The 18,857-nt window shown below is 57.1% G+C and overlaps 2 protein-coding genes across 2 annotated transcripts in view; both read right to left on the bottom strand.

The window, feature by feature from the left end:
• Positions 1 to 3,839, bottom strand: part of zbtb45 (zinc finger and BTB domain containing 45) — an 8,823-nt gene extending 4,984 nt beyond the window's left edge. Inside the window, exons 1-3 of the mRNA XM_086156575.1 lie at positions 3,753 to 3,839; positions 1,386 to 2,698; positions 912 to 1,046 (exon numbers count right to left, since the gene is read on the bottom strand). Of these exons, the coding sequence (XP_086012701.1) occupies positions 912 to 1,046; positions 1,386 to 2,462 (1,212 nt within the window). The 5' untranslated portion in view covers positions 2,463 to 2,698; positions 3,753 to 3,839. The remainder of the gene's footprint in view (positions 1 to 911; positions 1,047 to 1,385; positions 2,699 to 3,752) is intronic.
• A 1,630-nt stretch (positions 3,840 to 5,469) lies between these two features.
• On the bottom strand, positions 5,470 to 18,650 carry LOC147228452 (hexokinase-1). The gene is made up of 18 exons (XM_086156574.1): positions 18,367 to 18,650; positions 16,825 to 16,987; positions 15,029 to 15,177; positions 14,456 to 14,575; positions 13,966 to 14,061; positions 13,780 to 13,879; positions 13,472 to 13,655; positions 13,112 to 13,267; positions 12,737 to 12,970; positions 12,288 to 12,592; positions 11,512 to 11,660; positions 11,310 to 11,429; positions 10,979 to 11,074; positions 9,912 to 10,011; positions 9,593 to 9,776; positions 8,435 to 8,590; positions 7,105 to 7,338; positions 5,470 to 6,627 (listed from the first exon to the last, which is right to left on the bottom strand). Exons 1-18 carry the CDS (start codon positions 18,427 to 18,429, stop codon positions 6,477 to 6,479), a joined length of 2,760 nt encoding a protein of 919 aa, XP_086012700.1. The 5' UTR covers positions 18,430 to 18,650; the 3' UTR covers positions 5,470 to 6,476.
• Positions 18,651 to 18,857: the final 207 nt, after the last annotated feature.

The raw sequence follows: 18,857 nt of genomic DNA, 5'->3' as shown, positions 1-18,857 counted from the left end.
TGTCCGAAGGGTAAAGACCTGCAGGTCGCCGGTCCTTCGGCCCCCTGGAGGCGACCATCACCGCCGCCAGGAGAAGGAACCCCGAAGAAGGAAGAGGAGGTAGAAGAACGAGGAGGAACCTCCTTACCTCCATGGACCTGGACCTCCTGCGAGTCTGCGCTCCGTCGGAGCACCGCAAGTCCGGGGACGCCGTCCGCCGCTCTGTCGCCGCGGCAACCCGCAGACGTATATACGTCTGGGCGCCGCCGTCCGACCGGTCGGCCCGCATTGCTGGCGAATAGCGGTGGGATCAGCCTCGGGGTGGCCCCGCCCCCAAAGCACCCCACCAATGGGAGGCCCCGGCTCTCCCGTGGGATTCACTGAACCAACAGGTGTGTGTTCAAGCACACACACACACACATACACACAGTCACACTCTGATCACCTGGATGAGTGTGGAGATGGACCTTCTGGAAGGTTCTCCTGGTCGGAACCCCACCGGACACACAAGCCAGCCGGCCAATCAGAAAGCAGCGTCTCCCCCTGATATAGAGCTGCCTGCGATGCACTGCGGCGTGCGCGTGCAGGACATGCGCGCACGCGTGCGTGTGTGTGTGTGTGTGTGTGTGTGGTGGAGGTTATTTCTGACACGAGTGTCTATAATAAAAAGCTACAACAGATCAATAAGCTCCGCCCCCGCGCGGCCGCCCGCCGCGGGCAGACTATTTGCTGGCGAGTAACTCCAAGCGGAGAAGGTTCTAGAAGCGTCCCGGCCCCGGGGCCCCCCGACACCCCGGGTCGGCGTCTCACCCCTCCGAGGGGTGTATTCACACACTCACGGGGGCGACAGACCGGGCGTTAGCCGGCGCCGCTAACTCCGAGGAGGAGACGGCGCCGCCGCGGAAGGGAAAGAAAAGAAGCGGCGAGCCCACCTGCCCGAAGCCCGCCATGGGTTCCTGGGGTCCGTCGTGCTCGCCATCTCGCCGGGCGTCCTCCAAAGCGTAGACGCCGCCGTCGGCTTCCTGGACGCCCTCGTCTTTCACCACCACTTCCTCCCCTCCCAGCACCTGCGGGGGCACCGAGCTTTTAAAAGCGGCAGAGCGGCGGGCGGAAAAGCCGCCGGCCGGACGACCTACAGCGAAGAAGCCGGCGTCCATAGAAGGTCGGCGGGACGATCGGAGGCGCGGCGGCGGCGGCGTTGGCGGGAGCTTCTCTCCGATTGTGCAAAGTGTGAAAACATCTCCGCGAGACACGCCAATGCAGCGCGAGCGGAGAGAAGAGGGACAGGCAGGAGAAAGAGAAGCCGACCGATGCGGCTCTGCGTTGCCTGAAAGCGGTAACCATGGCAACCCTCGCCGCCCCCCCACCCCACCCCCTCCCTCGCCGCCCGCCCCCTCCCCTCCCACCTGGAGTCTGAGCGGCTGCCTCTGCTTGCGGCTGTGGCTCGCCCCCCTGTCTCGGTCTCCGTCTCTGCCGCGCTCCCGCCCGTCCAGGTCCTCCTCCTCGCTGTAGTGGTCCATCCCCACCAGGTCGTCCGAGAGGTCGGTGGCGTTGCCACGGAGACTGTCCCTGCTGATGCTGTCCACGCTGCCCACGCCGGAGCTGCAGCTGGCCGAGAGGTTGCCGCCGCCGCCGCCGCCGCCCCCGTTGGCCGTCTGCGCCAGCAGGTCGCGGAGTTTGTAGCGGACGTCCTGAGTACAGCTGGGGCTCTGCTTCATGAGGATGGCGCCGGAGCCCAGCCCGTCGCCGCACATGGCGCCGTGAGCCATGTCTCCCAGCGCCATCAGGCTGACCGTGTTGGCCTGCTCCATGGCGCCGGGGCCGCCCTCGCTGACGCTGATGCCGCCGCCTCCCAGCCCGCCGCCCATGTTGTTGGCGCCGCAGTCAGCCATGAAGTTGGAGAAGGCGGGGTAGCCGCCGCCGCCGCCGCCGCCACCCGCGGCGCCGCCGGAGCAGCTGCCCCCGCTCTCCCGCCCTTTCCCGCCACCGCGCTCTTCTTGTTTGGGCAGGACTCCTCCCAGCATGGCGCCTCCCGCCGCCGCCGCCGCCGCACCCCCCGCCGCCGCCGCCGCCGCCGCAGCCGCCGCCGCCCCGGCCGCCGCCTTCCTCTGGGAGATGATCTGCGTGCACTCGTCGATGACGGTCTTGATCTGCAGGATGCTGGCGGCGGTGAGGATGCACAGCGCCTGCGACTGCAGCACCACCAGCGAGCCGCTGTACATGAAGTCCACCAGCTGCTTCACCGTCTCCGCCGGCACCAGCGGCGGCACCGAGATCTCCGAGTGGCCCAGCAGCAGCTTGTCCTGGAAGAAGGGGCTCCCCGCCGCCAGCACGCAGGCGTGGGCGCGCAGCGAGGCGTCGTGGATGCGCACCGTCACGTCGCAGAACAGGCCCTCGCGCCGTTGCGTGCGCAGCGCCTCCAGCACCGACTGGCTGGAGTTGTGCAGGTGGATGTAGTGCACCGTCTCCGTGCCGGACACCATGGCGGGCGGGGGGGAGTCGCCGGGGACGGGGTGGGGGTGGGGGAGGGGGGGGAGGTGCCTGGGGTTCTGCGTCAGCTTGAGGGACAAGGAGGACGGGGAGGGAAACGGGCACGGCGCATGGGCCACGGCGGGGCCGTGTCCGCTCAAACGCTCATGGGGCCGGCGCCGACGCCGCCGTCGGAGAGGCCGACCGCCGAGGACGAGGGGCTTCTTCCTGCCGGCTTCGCCCTGAGAACCTGGGGAGACGGGGGACACACAACGGCGGCGGTTTCATTCCCGGGAGACCGTCGATGGATCCCAAACCAGACCCCCGAGTCCACGAAGACGCCTCAAAAACGCGGGTGTCCGTCGGGGTTAGCGTAGCGCTAAGAGACGACGGATTCGGAAAAGAAAACGAAAGCTGAACCAAAATGGCGGCGTCCGATCGGCGGGCGGGAAAGGGTTAATCCGGTCGGTTCTGCTTCCGGGTCTGGAACCTCGCCGAGGGGGCGGGGCTTCAACCGGAAGTGGGCGTGGCTTCAATAAGGGAGGGGGGGGGGTAATCCATAACATGAGAACCGCAACGGGAAACAGGAACCTCTGCGTGACGTGACGTCTGTCTGCGCGTTCACACTGAACCAATAGATCGATAAATCAATCGATCAACTGGTCGTCCTGGCGCGCGCGTCCTGCTCTGACGTCACCTGTCCGAGTGACGGCGCGCGTGCCCCCCCTCGGTCACCGTTCACCCCCATTTTTTTTTTTTTTTTTTTTTTTGGGGGATATATATTTTTATTTACCGTGGAAACAAATAGCACGCTGTGAAACGCCGCAGACACGCACGGAGGGGCCGCGACACGCGTGGTGGGCTTGCGGGGGAGAAGTCACAATAAAGAATGACATGAAAAAATAAAAAAAATAAGGCGCTACGAAAACATCGAGGCTAGCATGCTAACGCTAGCAGCGCTAGCTGTTGACATTAGCTGCCCAACTCTCGTGCGGGAGGAAGCGGGGGGGGGGGGGGGGTGAACACGCACGAAACGCACCGATCTGCGTGTGCAAACCGCAGCACACACACGCACGGTGTGTATGTCACAAAACAGTCCCCGGTGTTGACGGGCACCGACGAGCGACTCGCCCCACGCTAGGGGAACCATGCTAGCTAGCATGCTAGCGGACTGCCCAAGACACAACAAGTAAAGTTAGCATGCTTCCCGTCGGGCTAACACCCTGTAACCCCCCGCCTCCTCCTCCCGCCGTGCCGCCCCGGTTCGCGTTACGCCGTCCGTTAACCGGGACGCGGCCGCTCACCTGCGGGAGTGTGCGGTGTCGGTCCGGCGGCGGTTGGCGTCTGCCAGACGGGGATGCAGCAGCAGGAAGCCGAGCGGAGGAAACCTGGCGAAGGGGGTTTGGAGAGGGAGGGGAGGGGGGGGGGGGGGGGGAGGTGGCGCGCACGGACACGCGCACACGCACACGCGGCGCGGGTGCGCGACAGAGCACAGCGGTTTCCGCCGTTTAAAAAAAAAAAAAAAAAAAAAAAAAAGGAGTGGAGGGGGGGGTAGAACCTGAGACGAGAGTGCACGGAATTCCTGCACACACACACACACACACACACGGGTAGTGTGTGTGTGGTAGTGGGTTGGGGGCGGTCGTGACACCCGTGCACGCAAGAGCTTTGCACCACCTGTGGAGCTCCAGCAGACCTCCAGGGCGTCCTCCTCTTCTTCCCCCTCCGGAAGGGGCCCTTTGTGGCTGAGGGGTTCGTAACCATGGTAACACCGAGGAGGAGGAAAAAAAAAAAAAAAAATCGTGATTATGGGCTGGCGGCGGTCGCGAGGACCTTCACGTCGCTTCTAGAAGCTCAACCAGACACCTTCGTGCGGAAAGGTAATCATAGAACCAATCGGACGGGTTCCTCGTTAGAGATAATTGCGCTTTTTGCGGCTTTACGTTCTCAGTTAATCCAAAGCTTTGGTATCTTCTCTGAGGTTCCTCCTGCAGGGCGAGGAGAACCTGGCGGACCTGAAACATGTTTTTTTTTGGACGACGACGCGTCGTCAGCGTGACGTCGAGGTAGATCCGGGTCAAGCATCCGTTCCGGGACGAGGAGTCGCGATGCCGAAAGGAACGGGTCGGACCTGAAGCCGCGACCCGGAGAACCTGCTCCGGCGCCCCCGAGGTCACGGGATCGGAGGGTTCGTCGCCGTGGAAACCGCGTCATCGAGAAGGAATTCAGAGGTGGGTTTTTTCAGAGGTGAACTTCATCCGAGGTGCAGTTTTCCCTGTCTATATAAATATACACTGCTCAAAAAATAAACTTAAAAAACACATCCTAGATCTAAATGAATGAAATATTCTTATGAAATACTTTGCTCTTTACACAGTTGAATGTGCTGACAACAAAATCACACAAAAATGATCAATGGAAATCAATCGTATCAACCCATGGAGGTCTGGATTAGGAATCACACTCCAAATTAAAGTGTAAAAACAAACTCCAGGCTGATCCAACTTTGATGTAATGTCCTTAAAACAAGTCCAAATGAATCTGTGTTGCTTCCTGAGTGGACACTATGATTTCACACAAGTGGGATTGACTTGGAGTCACATTGTGTTGTTCAAGTGTTCCCTTTATTTTTCTGAGCAGTATATATATGTATATATGTTGCCATGGTGATATACAGTAGTGCAAGGTGCTACCCCTGTGTTTTGGTTTAACTTCCATATAGGGGCGTCTGATTCGAGTCCCCGCCGGATCTGGAACCGACGGACACCCTTCGCTAATCGCGCGATCCGATTCGTCGGGTGACCGTACCGAGGTTCGGTTGCGACCCGCTGGATGCGGAAAGTAACTACCAGCAGGTACCTTGTACTTTTGACAGCTTTTAGAGACGGATGGATAGCGTGGCGCTATCTCGGCGAGAACGTTTGAACCACTTCCCCAGGCGAGTAAACAACATATTTCCGTCTCCATTTCCCCGCAAAGCCCGGCGGACCTTCAGCGGCAGGCAAGAAAAAGACACCAGGATTTTCTTTCTTTGTTTTACTCCACGACAAAATAGAATTTAATGAATTCACTTTCCACTGTGTCGATCACAAGTCGGTGTAAAAAGAAGAAGATCCGGTACTCTCCTTTGTCTTAATGTAAGGCATGCAGTCTCCACAGAGCTTCGGACATTGAAAAGCGACAGGCCGTAAGCGAGGGGTTTTGGAGTCGGGGGTTCGGGCGGGACATACAAGTCATCGCACAGAAGCGCTCGCACAACATTTATTCTTTGCACGTACAGCGAGTTGAACAAGTACTCGTCACAACACCAAAAAGTACAGTAGCTCACGATTAGCAACGGGACACGGCCATCTTTCATCTGGAGGGGGTGGCGGTGGGGTAAAAAGGTGATTTAAAAATACGCTGCGGTGCGGCTGGAATACTTAAATATGTGAGTTACGCTGACGGTGACACAGAAAAGGGGCGGGGTTAGTAGACGATGCTAGCACGTTAAACATGGACGCCCGTCGAACAGCCGTGACTCCGGCGCCGCGGCCCTCTGCGGCGAGCCCTTTTTGTTTTTCCCCCGCGACCGGTTTCGGGCGGACCGGAGGAGCCCGTGTGAGGGAGGTCTTGGCGAGGGAGGGTGAAGAGCAAGAGGAGGACGCCCCTTCGCTTGGAGGCGCGAGGGCCTCGGCAACAACCCTAAATGATGGGAGGCGGTCCAGTGTTGCCTAGGCGATATAAATACAACTCTATATTTGCCTCCATATAAAAATAAAATTACACAGATATTACAGACCTACGGAGTCGAGATTCTTCGATTATCCACAAGTGAAGTGAAGGAAAATGTACAAACGTTAGAAGAATGGCGCTTCATAAATAAATATTTAGATACTTTTAGCTCCCTAGGCTTGCAGCATGTCTCGGGGTCGGGGGTCAGGGGTCGGGGGGCAGAGGTGGAGTCACGGCTGCCGGGGGGGGGGTGATGGGAGTCGGCGGGTGAAGTGGCAGTGGAGCAGCAGGTCGTCGGCGGATGGCGGGCGGACTCAGTGCTGCTGAGCGTCCGCCTCCCTCTGGCGGCAACCCACGGCGGTGATGAGCGCCGCCCCCTTGCCGCTGCCGTCCTCCGACAGCAGGAAGTTGACGTCGCACTTGGGGGCGAGCTCCTTCACCGTCTGCATGAAGATCCGGGAGAAACTGCGAGAGGGGGGAATCCGGAGTCAGGAGGCGCTTCGGCAAGATTCGCAACCAGGAAGTAGACTGTTAGCTAAGTCAGACGCTAGCTGGAGTTTCCCCAAAGAGGCTGAAGCTAGTTAGCGTAGACGTACCGCGGCGAGAACGGGACCGGAACTGCACGCCCGCGCCGATCGGAGCAGATACCAAACTAGATAACGGGTAGTGCCGACACTACCGGTTATCCCCAAAAAGGGGCGGTGCCTGTTAGCTAATCAAGACTTCAAGACAACATGTTTGATTTAGCAATCTGACTGGTTGACACCAGAGGACCTGGTCGCCCTTCTGGTCACTTGCTAGCAGTTGCTAACAGTCCGCAACATCTTGTGACAGGAAGTGACCGAATGGCCTGATTTTAGCAGGACACGTATGCGGCCGGGCCGGGAAAAAGTAACGTTCTCCGGGTCGGATCGGGTTCTCGTATGTTCTATCGCGTCTTACTGTGGGTGGAGCTTGTAGAGCGTGCCGTCCACCCCCACGGTCACGTCCAGGTGGTCCAGCTTCCTGTTCTCCCGGATCTTGTCCACCACGGCGGCCATGCCGGCGCCGCAGATCTGCGCGGCGCGGCGGGACACGGTGCCGCACACCTCCTTGACGATGATGCTGTCGTCGCAGGTGCTGTCCAGCCCCAGCTGCTGCAGGATGGCCCTGACCTGCAGCAGCGCCAGGCGGTCGCTGGGGAAACGGGAGGGGTTTAGAGAACGTCTGGAGTCACCGGATCCTTCCCAGCTGTCACCAGAGGCCACGGCAGGAGATTAACTCAAGGCGCCCCCATCTAGTCCACCAAAGTCCACCACCCCTCCCTTTGTCCACTAATTCTCTTTGCATAGTGCAACTTAAACATTTGCTGTGACGCGCTAATCTCCCGCCGCCGACCGATTAATTACAGCCACGGTGGCCAGGCAGAACAAACATCCGACGCCTTCGGGTTTCGTGGCCTCCGAATGCTGTTTGCTCTGTCGCGTTGATCGATGGCTCCGTTTACGTTGACATTTACGATACGTGATGCAAACAAGTGACGTCACGCCATGTAGGCGCAGGCTGCCGTGGATCCCAGGCGACTGGCCGCCGCCGAGGTCCTGGACGGCCAATGATGGACCGTCATGGATGTCGGACAAAGGGCCGCCGAGGACGTCTTACGACGGACCGCCGAGGAGGTCAGATGAAGGATGTCCCCGGACGTCCAACTACTGATCACCGTGGACATCGAACAACTGACCTCTGTGGACTTGGGACAACAAAACAATGTGGTTGCCAGACAACTAACCGGCAGATCTCCTCAAACCTCCGCTTACTTCCTTCCCCTCGGTGCCGTCCAGATTCCAGTTTGATCAGACGTTTAATTCGGAGCCAGGACAAATCTGAACACTCAGATCCCGTCAGGATTGCTGCTGTTCAAACACGGAGATGCCGCTTTCCCTTCTATCACATCAGGTCACTGAGGGTTTCTTTAGAGTTTCTGCAGGGAACGGACACCTGGAGGAGTTCCTCCAAGACTACAAGTCCACAGGTTGGAGGGTGGCAGATGGCGACCCTGGCTAGGCTAGGGGTTTTCAGGGATGCAGGGATGACACCTTGCTAGGCCAGAGGTTGGAGGTCAGATGGTACCGGGACACTCGAGGGCGGTAGCTTAAGGACAGACGGCTCTGCACCAGGAGGCCAGGAGTTTGTGGACTACAGGCGCTGCTCCATGCTAGCCCAGAGGTTTGACGACCGATGGAGCGAGGCTATGCTAGGGCGGTGCCGCACCATGCTAGGCAAGGAGACTCACCTCTCGATCTGCGACAGGAACTTGGTCTCGAAGATCCCCCGCGTTTTGAGCGTCTCCGAGATCTGACCCCGGAACAGGAAGCCCCGCTTGGTGAGGTCGATGAGGATCTGCCGCACGATCTCGCCAAGGTACATGCCGCTGCACATCTTCTCGTACCTGCCACAGAAATTGGTGATGGACACGTTCCTTTGCTTATTGTCTTTTAGACGTGTTTCATCTGCCCCTTCTCCGCCCTCCGCCATTATATTTTGCCAATGTCAGATGTTCTGCTCTGGATCCAACCTCCATGTTTACCACTAATTACCAGAATTAGGATTCATAAGAGCAGACAACAGGTAGAGGAAAATCTAGAGGTGGAGGTATGCTCTGGAAAGGAGAGGAATGAAGGTTAGTCGCAGAATATATGTGTGTGAATGAGAGGAACTCGGGTGGAGCGGTGAGGCTACAGGGAGTGGAGATCAAGAAGATGGAGGATTTCAGGTACTTGGGGTCAACAGTCCAGAGCAACGGAGAGTGTGGAAAAGAGGTGAAGAGACGGTCCAAGCAGGTTGGAATGGGTGGAGAAAAGTGTCAGGGGTACCAAGAGATAGAAGAACATCAGCCAGAAGGAAAGGAAAGGTGTACAAGACAGTGGTGAGACCAGCGATGATGTTTGGACTAGAAACTGTTCCAATGACCGAAAGACAGCAGGCAGAACTAGAGGTTGCAGAGATGAAGATGTTGAGGTTCTCTTTGGGAGTGACCAGGATGGAGAGGATCAGGAATGAGTCTATCAGAGGAACAGCTCATGTTAGATGTTTTGGAGAGAAGGTCAGAGAAGTCAGACTGAGATGGTTGGGTCATGGACAGAGGAGGGATAGTGAAGATATCGGATGCTGGAATTGGAGCTGCCAGGCAGGAGGTCTGGAGGAAGACCAAAGAGAAGATTTATGGACGTCGTGAGAGAGGATATGAAGGTAGTTGGTGTGAGAGAGGAGGATCCGGAGAATAGGGTTAGATGGAGAAAGTTGACTCGCTGTGGCGACACCTGAAGGGAAAAGCCGAAAGAAGAAGAAGAAGAAGAAGAAGAAGTTGCATGTTCTGATCCCAGCCTACAACTCCCTGGTTCCGGTACTCACGGTACCCTGTGGACCGTTAGGAACAAGAGGGCGTTCAGACCTTTGTTTGCCCTCGTTGAGCGAGTTCTCGTCCACCGCCTGGTCGTACTGGGTCCGGATGTCGTCAAGGCAACCGTTGTCTCCGAACGCCCCCCACTCCATGTTCACGCACATGCGGCCCTCGTTCCCCTCCACGATCTCGATGTTCTTCATCTCCTCCATGTAGCAGGCGTTGCTGCCGGTGCCTGGAGGGGGTCGGGCAAACACCGCACATGCTCATCGGAGAACATTCAATCAAGTTAAGAACCGGTGCCGGAACAAACAGATTAACAGGTTAACAAGGTGGTTTTAGTCCAAGATGGCGGCGGCGTGGGACTCACCCGCGATCAAGCCCACCTCGCAGGTGGGCTCCTCGTAGGCGCAGGTCATCATCGTGCCCACCGTGTCGTTGACGATGGCGACCACGTCCAGCTCGAACTCCTGGGGAAAGGGAAGGGCAGCGGCTTGAGGGGCGGTAAGGGACGACCTTGACCAGGACGTTACTCGCAAGCTGTTAAGATGGCGGTTGCCTGGCAACCAGACGATCTGCGTGCCGCTTAGACATGCGGGTCCGTTAGTTCCTTTTTCGATAGACCGAAACCAAACCAATCGCAGCTCGGGTTCTCACGAGGGGCGGGGCTTACGGCCGGTAGCCGCCAAGGGGGCTCCTCGACGGACAAGATAAAGATGGTCGAGGTCGTCACGGTCGCGCCTTCCCTTGCGCCGACTGCCTCGCTCCCTGATTGGTCCTAACGCCGGGTGTTCTCGTCGTTCTACCTTATGTTCCCTCTCCTGGATCGGCTCGGTAGCCTACCGTAAGTCGATTGGAAGCGGACTTGGGTGCTCTGAAGGGGTTCGAAGATGTTCTCACATAAATCTCCAGGTGGTCTTATCATTTAGGAATTCGGCATCCTGCCCCTGAGGTCGGGTCGGACCTTCACCTTCAGCGGGGTTAGTTTCTCAATCGGAAACAAAAACACCAACTCCAATAGTCGACACATCGCTAACTCCCATTAGCACATCGGCGAGATGGTGCCGCGGGATTAATGGTAGGCCAACCAACGCAAAGGCGCCTTGTCCTCACACAGCAGACACACTGCAGACACACACTCATCCAGGGGGGGAGCAGGAAGGGGGAGTCCGACATGCAGCTCCGGCCCTGCACGGCATCACCTGGCAGGGGATTAACAGTCACTCAATACTCACTGGATCCTCCACCTAAAAGTGAAATCGACACAGGGGCTTGAAAACGCTAGAGTACCTTCTTGCGCACCTTCTGGATCCGCAACTCCTGGGAGTCACCGGAACCGAATCATGCCTTTGTTATTTTGGACTGGAGTGAAACTAGTATCTGGATCTGGTTCAGGGTCTAGTTCCGGTTCGGGTGGTCTCGCCTCGTATTTCCTACCTCCTTCCTCTTGATGGCCTCGCGGAGCAGCTCCACCACGTCCTCGCCCTCGCAGTCGGTGGCCTTGAAGCCTTTGGTCCAGGTGACCAGGATGCCCTGTCCGGCACACGAGGACAGTGAACGACGATGAGCGGCGGTGAAACAAAGGAAAACAAAATGTTTCCAGCACCGCCGAAGAAGAAATAGGCCAACTCGGCGTGACTCTCCACTCTCTACGCACTCAGAGGATACATCAGATAGAAGGAAAGGTTTAGCCCCTCCTCTGCTAGCTTCGTTAGCGGCGGCTAAAAACGAGGAAGGGGCCTAAGTAGAACAGGAATCGAGAACCTACGGCGTCCAGGCTGGTCTGGTGGCAAGGGAAGGAGAAGGTGAAGCCCAGCGGGAGACGGGCGCTCTTCATTCCCATGTAGTCCAGGAAGTCGGAGATGCAGTGGACGATGTGGTCGAAGAGCTGGAGGAAGAGGAGGCCAGGGGTTTTTTGGGAGAAGACAAGTTGGAGCTCTTAGCTGAAGTCAACGGAGCGAAGCTTTCACCTCCTCGCCGGTGCCCTGCATGACCTCCACTGGGATGGCGTAGATTTTGTTGTGCATCTCCACTGACCGCCGCTTCCCGCTGCGGATCTTCACCAGAAGCACACGGAAGTTGGTCCCGCCAAGGTCCAGGGCCAGGAAGTCGCCGTTCTCTGCGATCCCAGAGAGGGGATTGGTCAGAACGTACACGTCAAAGGCCCAATCTCTGATGTCAGAAGTTAGCAATGAAAAAGTGACCGACAAAACAGGTGAAGTCAAAGCGCAAGAAGATGAAGCTGAGGTGCAAGAAGCTTAGGTTGAGGTGCATGGAGGTGAAGTTGAGGTGCAAGAGGGTGAAGTTGAGGTGCAAGAAGGTGAAGCTGAGCTCCAAGAAGCTTAGGTTGGGGTGCAAGAAGGTGAGGTTGAGGTGCATGGAGGTGAAGTTGAGGTGCAAGAAGGTGAAGTTGGGGTGCAAGAAGGTGAGGTTGAGGTGCAAGGAGGTGAAGCTGAGGTGCAAGAAGGTGAGGTTGAGGTGCAAGAAGGTGAAGTAGAGGTGCAAGAAGGTGAGGTTGGGGTGCGAGAAGGTGAAGTTGAGGTACATGGAGGTGAAGCAGGAAATCATGGTGCAGTATTTGTCTAACAGCACTTCCCTGAGTCAGTTTCTAAATACTTCAAATTAAAATTATTTTTATCCAAATAAGGTGGTTAAAGGTACTTCGATCTGACAGGCCACTTGCCAGGAGGCCCCACCTGTTGGCTACAAACCCAGGAAGCTCCATCCAGCCCCCAACCCTGATCACCTGATCCATCAGGGGTGCTGCGGACAAAGGTGGGCAGCATCTTGACGGTGGCCTCCTGGTGGGTGTCCTTCTTCAGCCCCCTTTCGATCTCAACCCTCATTCGCTTCTTCACCTCCAGCAGCTGCGCTTTGCTGAGCCGGAACTCCGCCAGCGTCTGCTGGATCTGCCGGGCCTGCTCCGTCAGCCGGTACGCCACAGCCGTCACCATGGCGGCACCCTTGGCGCTGCCGCTCTCCGACAGCAGGAAGCGCACGTCCGAGTCGGGAACCAGGCGGCGCACGGTCTTGTGCAAGCGCCGGGCATACCTGTGCAGAAAGGGGGAGATAGGAACTCCATGACACTTCTTCGTCTCTGCTGCCCTTTTAAAAATGACTCAACTTCTGGGGCACCAACAACGGCGCAAGCGAGATGCGGCTAGCTTAGCTTGTTTTAGCTTGTGTCCAACTCACTGTGGGTGCATCTTGTAGAGCGAGCCGTCGATGCCCACCGTGGTGCGCAGGCGCACCACCCCCCTGTTCTCCTTGAGCCGGGACAGGATGGCGCCCAGCGTGGAGGCGATGAGGTTGGCGGAGCGGAAGGACACGATGGTGCAGACGTGCTGAACCGCCAGGCAGTCCTCGTCCGACGGCTCCACCCCCAGCCGGGTCAAGATCTCCATGCACTTCTTCAGGCCCTCCTTGGTCCTGGGAGCAGAACAAGGGCAGAGGTCAAGGAACCGTCCAATCAGGATTAAGCGATGAAGAGCCGCGAGAACCCGGGAAGGGAGGGGAGGACCCTCTCGCTGGGAGGTTCTAAGACCTCCTCGTTGCCCCGACCCAACTCACTTTTCAATGGCGGACACGTGCTTGGTCTCGATCTTTCCCTTGGTCAGCAGCTCGGGGGTGATCCTCCCCTCGAACAGGAGGCCCTCTTTGGCCATCTTGACCAGGATCAGGCGCACCAGCTCGCCCATGTACATCCCGCTGGCCATCTTCTCGAACCTGCGGCGGGAGGAGGACGCCGTTAAATCGTGTCATCGGCAAACCCGAACCCCTCCCGGTCGAGCAGAAGTTCCCTTTGACACTTCACTCTTTCCGACACTTGGTGGTCCGATCTGGTCCACTCTGGTGGTCCAGGCGGTTCCACTTTGGTATGGTCCAACATGGTAGTCCTTCTATACCCCGACTCCCCCCACCAGGTCTTACAGCTGCTTCCCTGGGTTGATGGAGCCACGGTCGATCTCGCGGTCGAACTCGGTCCGGATGTCCTCCAGGGACCCGTCGTCCCCGAAGGCCCCCCACTCGGTGTTGATGCACATCCTCCCCTCGTCTCCCTCCACCAGGTCGATGTGACGCAACTCCTCCATGTAGCAAGCGTTGGTCCCCGTCCCTGCGAGAGGGGAGGAAACGTTTGAGTCCATACCAGAAGGTCGTAGGCTACAACTCTGGCTCCCCCTGCTGGATGTCCCCTGCAGGATCAGAGGCCAACAAGTGGGAGTGTCCTTTGTCTTTACCAATGATGATGCCCACTTCGCAGCGCTGGTCGTCAAAGCCGCAGGTCATCATGGTGCCCACCGTGTCGTTCACCACCGCCATGATGTCGGCCTCGTACTCCTGCAGGGACGGGTTTAGGACAACGAGAGGAAAGTCAGAGAAAGGCGGAGCTTCTTTTAAGGATAATCCCTGGAGTCCAGACTCACCCCGTGTTTCTTGATGGCCTTGTTGAGGAGTTTGACCACATCCATCCCCTCCACGCCGCTGGCCCTGAACTTCTTCGTCCACGTCACCAGGACCGCCTGGAAGACAAAGGGCGCAGATGTTGAGCCTCTACCATCTTGAAGTGCTTTCAGGAGTACAGTGTTGGGGCAAATCCGAGAAGCACTTTTATTTAGATCTATATTCGTAGGAATACCCTTCCCCCTCCCACCCTGATAAGGTATGCTCCCAAGAGGAACCAGAGAAGAGCATCAGAGTCCAACCGGTAGAGCAGGTAGCAACTTCAACACCCTCGGCATCCGATCGGGGGGAACCCGCCGATATGAAGGCGTCACAAACCTAGCTCCACCTTGGAGGGTGGATGCCATGGGATGTTCTTCACGGCTCTCCACGGACCCACTTCCGTGGATCAATGGAGCTCCTGAAATAGGAGTGCAGCGGCACTGGAATGTGACAGCTCCACAGGTTCCTCACCTCATCCAGCTTGGACTGGGCACAAGGGAAGGAGAAGGTGAACCCCACCGGCAGCTTCTTGTCCTTGATCTTCTGCTTGTCCATGAAGTCGCCCAGGCAGTCGGCCACGTGACTGAAGAGCTGGAAGACAACGGTTCACTACGTCATTTGTTAATGAGAAACCATTAGCAAGACGGGGCTGCACCCGCAAGGGGGGGGGGCACTTCCTGTTTCCTGTTTCCTGTCATTTCGCATGCGCTCCCTTGTCTCCACCCTGACAGGAGCGCCATAACAACAGGCGTCATTGTCCCCCCCCAGCTCCAGGATATCAGGTTACATGCATTGACCAGCTGCCACATCCCCCCTCGCCACGTCGTTAGGCTACATCTGTCGCCCCCCTCAGATGATGTTCCTGCTGCTCGGGTTACCGGCGGCGACCAGCTGTTCTCCATGAGTTCCCTGCAGGTCACCGCGGCGCCTGACGTCATGCCTGGATCTGGTTCGATCCACGTTTATTAATATGTAATTACCTTGTTATTATGTTGTTATTACCATGTTATAACGGCATTGATAATCCCAAGTTGGACGGTTTACCTGCGTCCCGCTGCCGTGGATGATGTCGTCGGGGGTTTCGTACACCTGGCTCTCCATCTGCACCGGCTGCTTCTTGTCCTGGGTCACCTTGACGCGGAGGATCCTGAAGTTGGACCCCCCAAGATCCAGGGCGATGAAGTCCCCCTTCTCTGGAACGGCAAGAACAAAAAGGGGGTCGGAGTTTAACTTTCGAGCGGAGCCTACACCTTCAGATACGAAGAAAGGAGTCCTTTATTTCCAGGATCCCCTCTACCACCTCCACTACTGAGGAACCAACATCATGGAATGTGTCCTTCGGGCCAGGCTAACGCCTGGGTTGGTTCCCGGAGGCCATCCATAAAAATAAAAACAAAAAACAAAGAGGTGTTTGTGCACTCAGGCCACCGCCGAAGGATATTTTTCTCTTGCCCCATGAGGGGGGAGTCATCAGAAGAGGCTCCGAAGAGGGGTAGAATGATTGAGCATGCTAATGCTAATGCTAATGCTGATGGTGGGGAACCCAGCCGAGTGTCATGAAACCCGCGGGAGAAAGATCGAGCATGCTAATGCTAGTACTGGAGAGCCCAACCGAGCTCCAATCTCAGGGGACGCAGGGACTCGGAACTCGTATGACTTTAGCAGAGGGGCCGGGCTCTTGCACTCCGATTGGCTGATGTGCAAACGGACAGTACCCGTGAGCTTCCAGCAGCAGGGGTCCTCCTCAGACCTCCAAGTCCAGGACGACTTGGGCTCCGGGTGGAGGAACTCCCGGGGTTCCGGGGAGTGACACCAAATTTCTGGTTCTCCTCTGGGCCCCTGGAGAACTTCCACCCCTGGAATGCAGGCAGTTCCTGCCTTCAGAACCAGGATCTCCAACAGGAGGCGGGAAGGGGGGCAGGGGCTTCGGACAAAGCGACCCAGCGTGACCTTCTCCAGAGTCCCTCCTTAACGCCGTTCCAGACCTTTACCACCTCCCAAGGTCGCCCCCTTAGCCAGGCCTCTTGGACTCAATGAGACCAGGGTCTATTTATACAGCAGCTGCCACCCCCCGCCCCCCCGACACCACGGTATGGACCACAAGGCCTCAGGACACTTGCACCACATGGAGAAGAACATGAAGAAGGACTTGATGAAGAGCACTACGAAAGCCAGGACTAGATGTAGAACATGATTATAATAAAGAAGATAAAGAACATCGTGAAGAAGGACCTTATAAGGATCATGGTGAAGAACATGATGAGGGACGTGGAGATCGTCACTGCGAGAGCTTTGAGTTCATCCACGATCTTGGGTCAAATGATAGCATGAATGTCTACATCCGGGTTTTAACGAATGTGTCATTACATCGTTATTACACTGTTATTACACTGTTATAACACTGTTATTACACTGTTATTACACTGTTGTAACAGCGTTATTCCAAAATATTGTCACATTCTAATCAGAATCAATTTTTTTTTTCCCCCCGGTTCGTCCCGCTCGCCCTCCCGACGTAGGACCCCGGAACCGTCCGGCCGCCATTGTTGTGGGCCCCTCCGGGGTCCACAACAATGCGGATCCACCCGGTCCGTCACAAAGAACCCCAGCGCCGTTGCAGCGCGTCAGCACATTTCTTTCAGGCGGTCCGGAACGTTCCCCCACCGGTTCCGCCGTTGTCATGTGACCTTCTCATACTCATACGTTCATCGGGTTTAATGTGCATCCCGATATTTCACCAAATACGTAACAGAACTGTTATTACACTGTTATTACAGTGTATTAGCCCGTTTGTAGCATCCTCTGCTATCAGTATGTGATTGTTGTCGTCCAGGTTCTACCTGATCCATCAGGGATGGAGCGGACGAAGGTCGGCAGCATCTTGACGGTGGCGGTGGGGTTGGTGTCGTGGCCGAGGCCGTCCTCCATCTCCCTCCGGAAGCGGGTCATGATGTCCTTCAGCGTCTCGTCGGACAGACGCATGGCGTACAGGTACTTATCGATCTGCGGAGGAAGACGCGGGCTAGTTAGCTTAGCACAATGAATGGCAGCCTATGGTAACTGTTAGCATCCCCGAACCACGTCCGGATTCTCATTCGCAGTTTCTAGTTTTGACACGACTGATCGCCGTGGCGACGGTTGAAACTCTGGGCTCCGATTGGACGGCTCAGCTGTCAATCATCGGAGACGTCCAATCATTCGCGCCCATGGAGTCTTCAAGGAGAAGCTCCGAAAAACTTTGCTGCAGAAACATCTCAGCGCCGAAAAACAAAGCGATTATTACGCAACGTTCTTACGGGCCGGATCAGCCGCCAATCACACGTGAAGGCAGCTGATTGGCTAATCGAATTAATGCGCCGGTTGCTAGGTCGGATTTTGGCGCCGCCGGTTGCGTAATCTCAGCGGGCTACAAAAACAACGAAGAACCCCCCCATGCGGAACGCCGCCCCCCCCGCCTGGCGTCCGTCAGCACGCCGCCCTGCCAGGAATGGCTATTATTAGCATGGCGTTGAGAAACGGGAGGTCAGCTGATGGACATGGAGCTTAGATTCGGCACGCTAAGCTAAAGCTAACACCATTTAGCGTGAGTTTTGCCATAGTTTGTGTTTTTTTTGGGAGGCTAAATAGTAGCATTTTGGAAAAATAATGCATTTTCTGGTGTCCAGACAGGGCGCATGTGGGTACCGCAGCGCTAAGCTAGTTAGCCAGGATTGTCGTTTCGGTTCGACCGTGGATGACGTAACACAGCGCCACCTAGCGGTGCGTGCTTTTATTCAGAAAATCCCATGTTTAAAAAAAAATTTATTAGAATAATTGGAAAGGGACACCTGTCAATCAAATACAAAAAGAAAAAAAATATTAAAATTAAATAAATTGCTAAAATGTTACAACGACTCAAACCCAAATGAACCCCCTCACACTAACGTTTGTAATTGCTAAATTAAATAAAACGGCTAAGCTAACATTGCTAAGCTAACATTGCTATGCTAATGTTGGTATGCTAATCCAATTTTTTTTTTTTTTTTTTACTACCCCACTGGCTCTGCTCCACAGTGACGTCACGCCCCCCCCCCCCACAAGCATCTCACCTGTCACTCATCACGTCCACGGCGCTAATTTCAACCATAATCCTGCGTTGATTACCGGGTTTTTTCCCGGTGTGATGAGTCGGGGGGGGGGGCCGGGAATCACGCACACCTGTTTGCGTGGGTAGTTGCGTGGGTGGGGGGGTTCAAGGACATCCGGGTCCTGCACCCCCCCCCCCCCCCCCGCAAACTTCAGCTCCATCACGACCTTCCGCTGCATCCTGCACATCACCCCCCCCCCCCCCACGCACTGTGCGTGACGGTGCGTGGGGGGGATGCGGTGCACCTTCCACGCACCTTCTTGAGCTGGTCATCCTTCAGCTCGGTGAAGTAGTAGGCCAGGAGCTGCGCCGCGATCATCCCGGCGGAGTAGCGGTCGTCCGTCCGGAAGTGGAAGCGTGTCGCCCGGCGTGGAGTTCCGGTGTCTCCCGCTCCTCCTCCTCCTCCTGCTGCTGCTTCTTTCTCTTCTCCTCCGCGCCACGCAACGCCCCGCAACGCTCGCTGGGTCCTGCGGGGAGAGGCCGAGAGGAGACGCCGGGCGTAGAGCGACGAGAGGCGGCGGCCGTGCCTGCTCTGTCTGCGCCGGAGGGGGGGGGCGACGCGCGGACGCGCGCGGAGTGGGCGGAGCCATCGCTCTGATTGGTTCGCCGCCTCCGAGCCGCGCTGCGATTGGCCGAGAGCGAAGCGCTCGGAGAGGGGAAGGGCGGGGCTTCCGCTGCGGAGGAGCGGATCTGCGCCTGCGCGTCGGGCTCCCCCTCCTCCCCCTCCCCCTCCGGTGTCGTGAGAAA

Source organism: Fistularia commersonii, chromosome 12 (assembly GCF_037954325.1).
Source record: "Fistularia commersonii isolate RoL2024-O1a breed Wild chromosome 12, RoL_Fcom_v1.0, whole genome shotgun sequence".
In the NCBI taxonomy this organism is placed as follows: Eukaryota; Metazoa; Chordata; class Actinopteri; order Syngnathiformes; family Fistulariidae; genus Fistularia; species Fistularia commersonii.
Note: the sequence above shows the minus strand (reverse complement) of the source record. Positions and strands in the feature narration are given on the sequence as shown.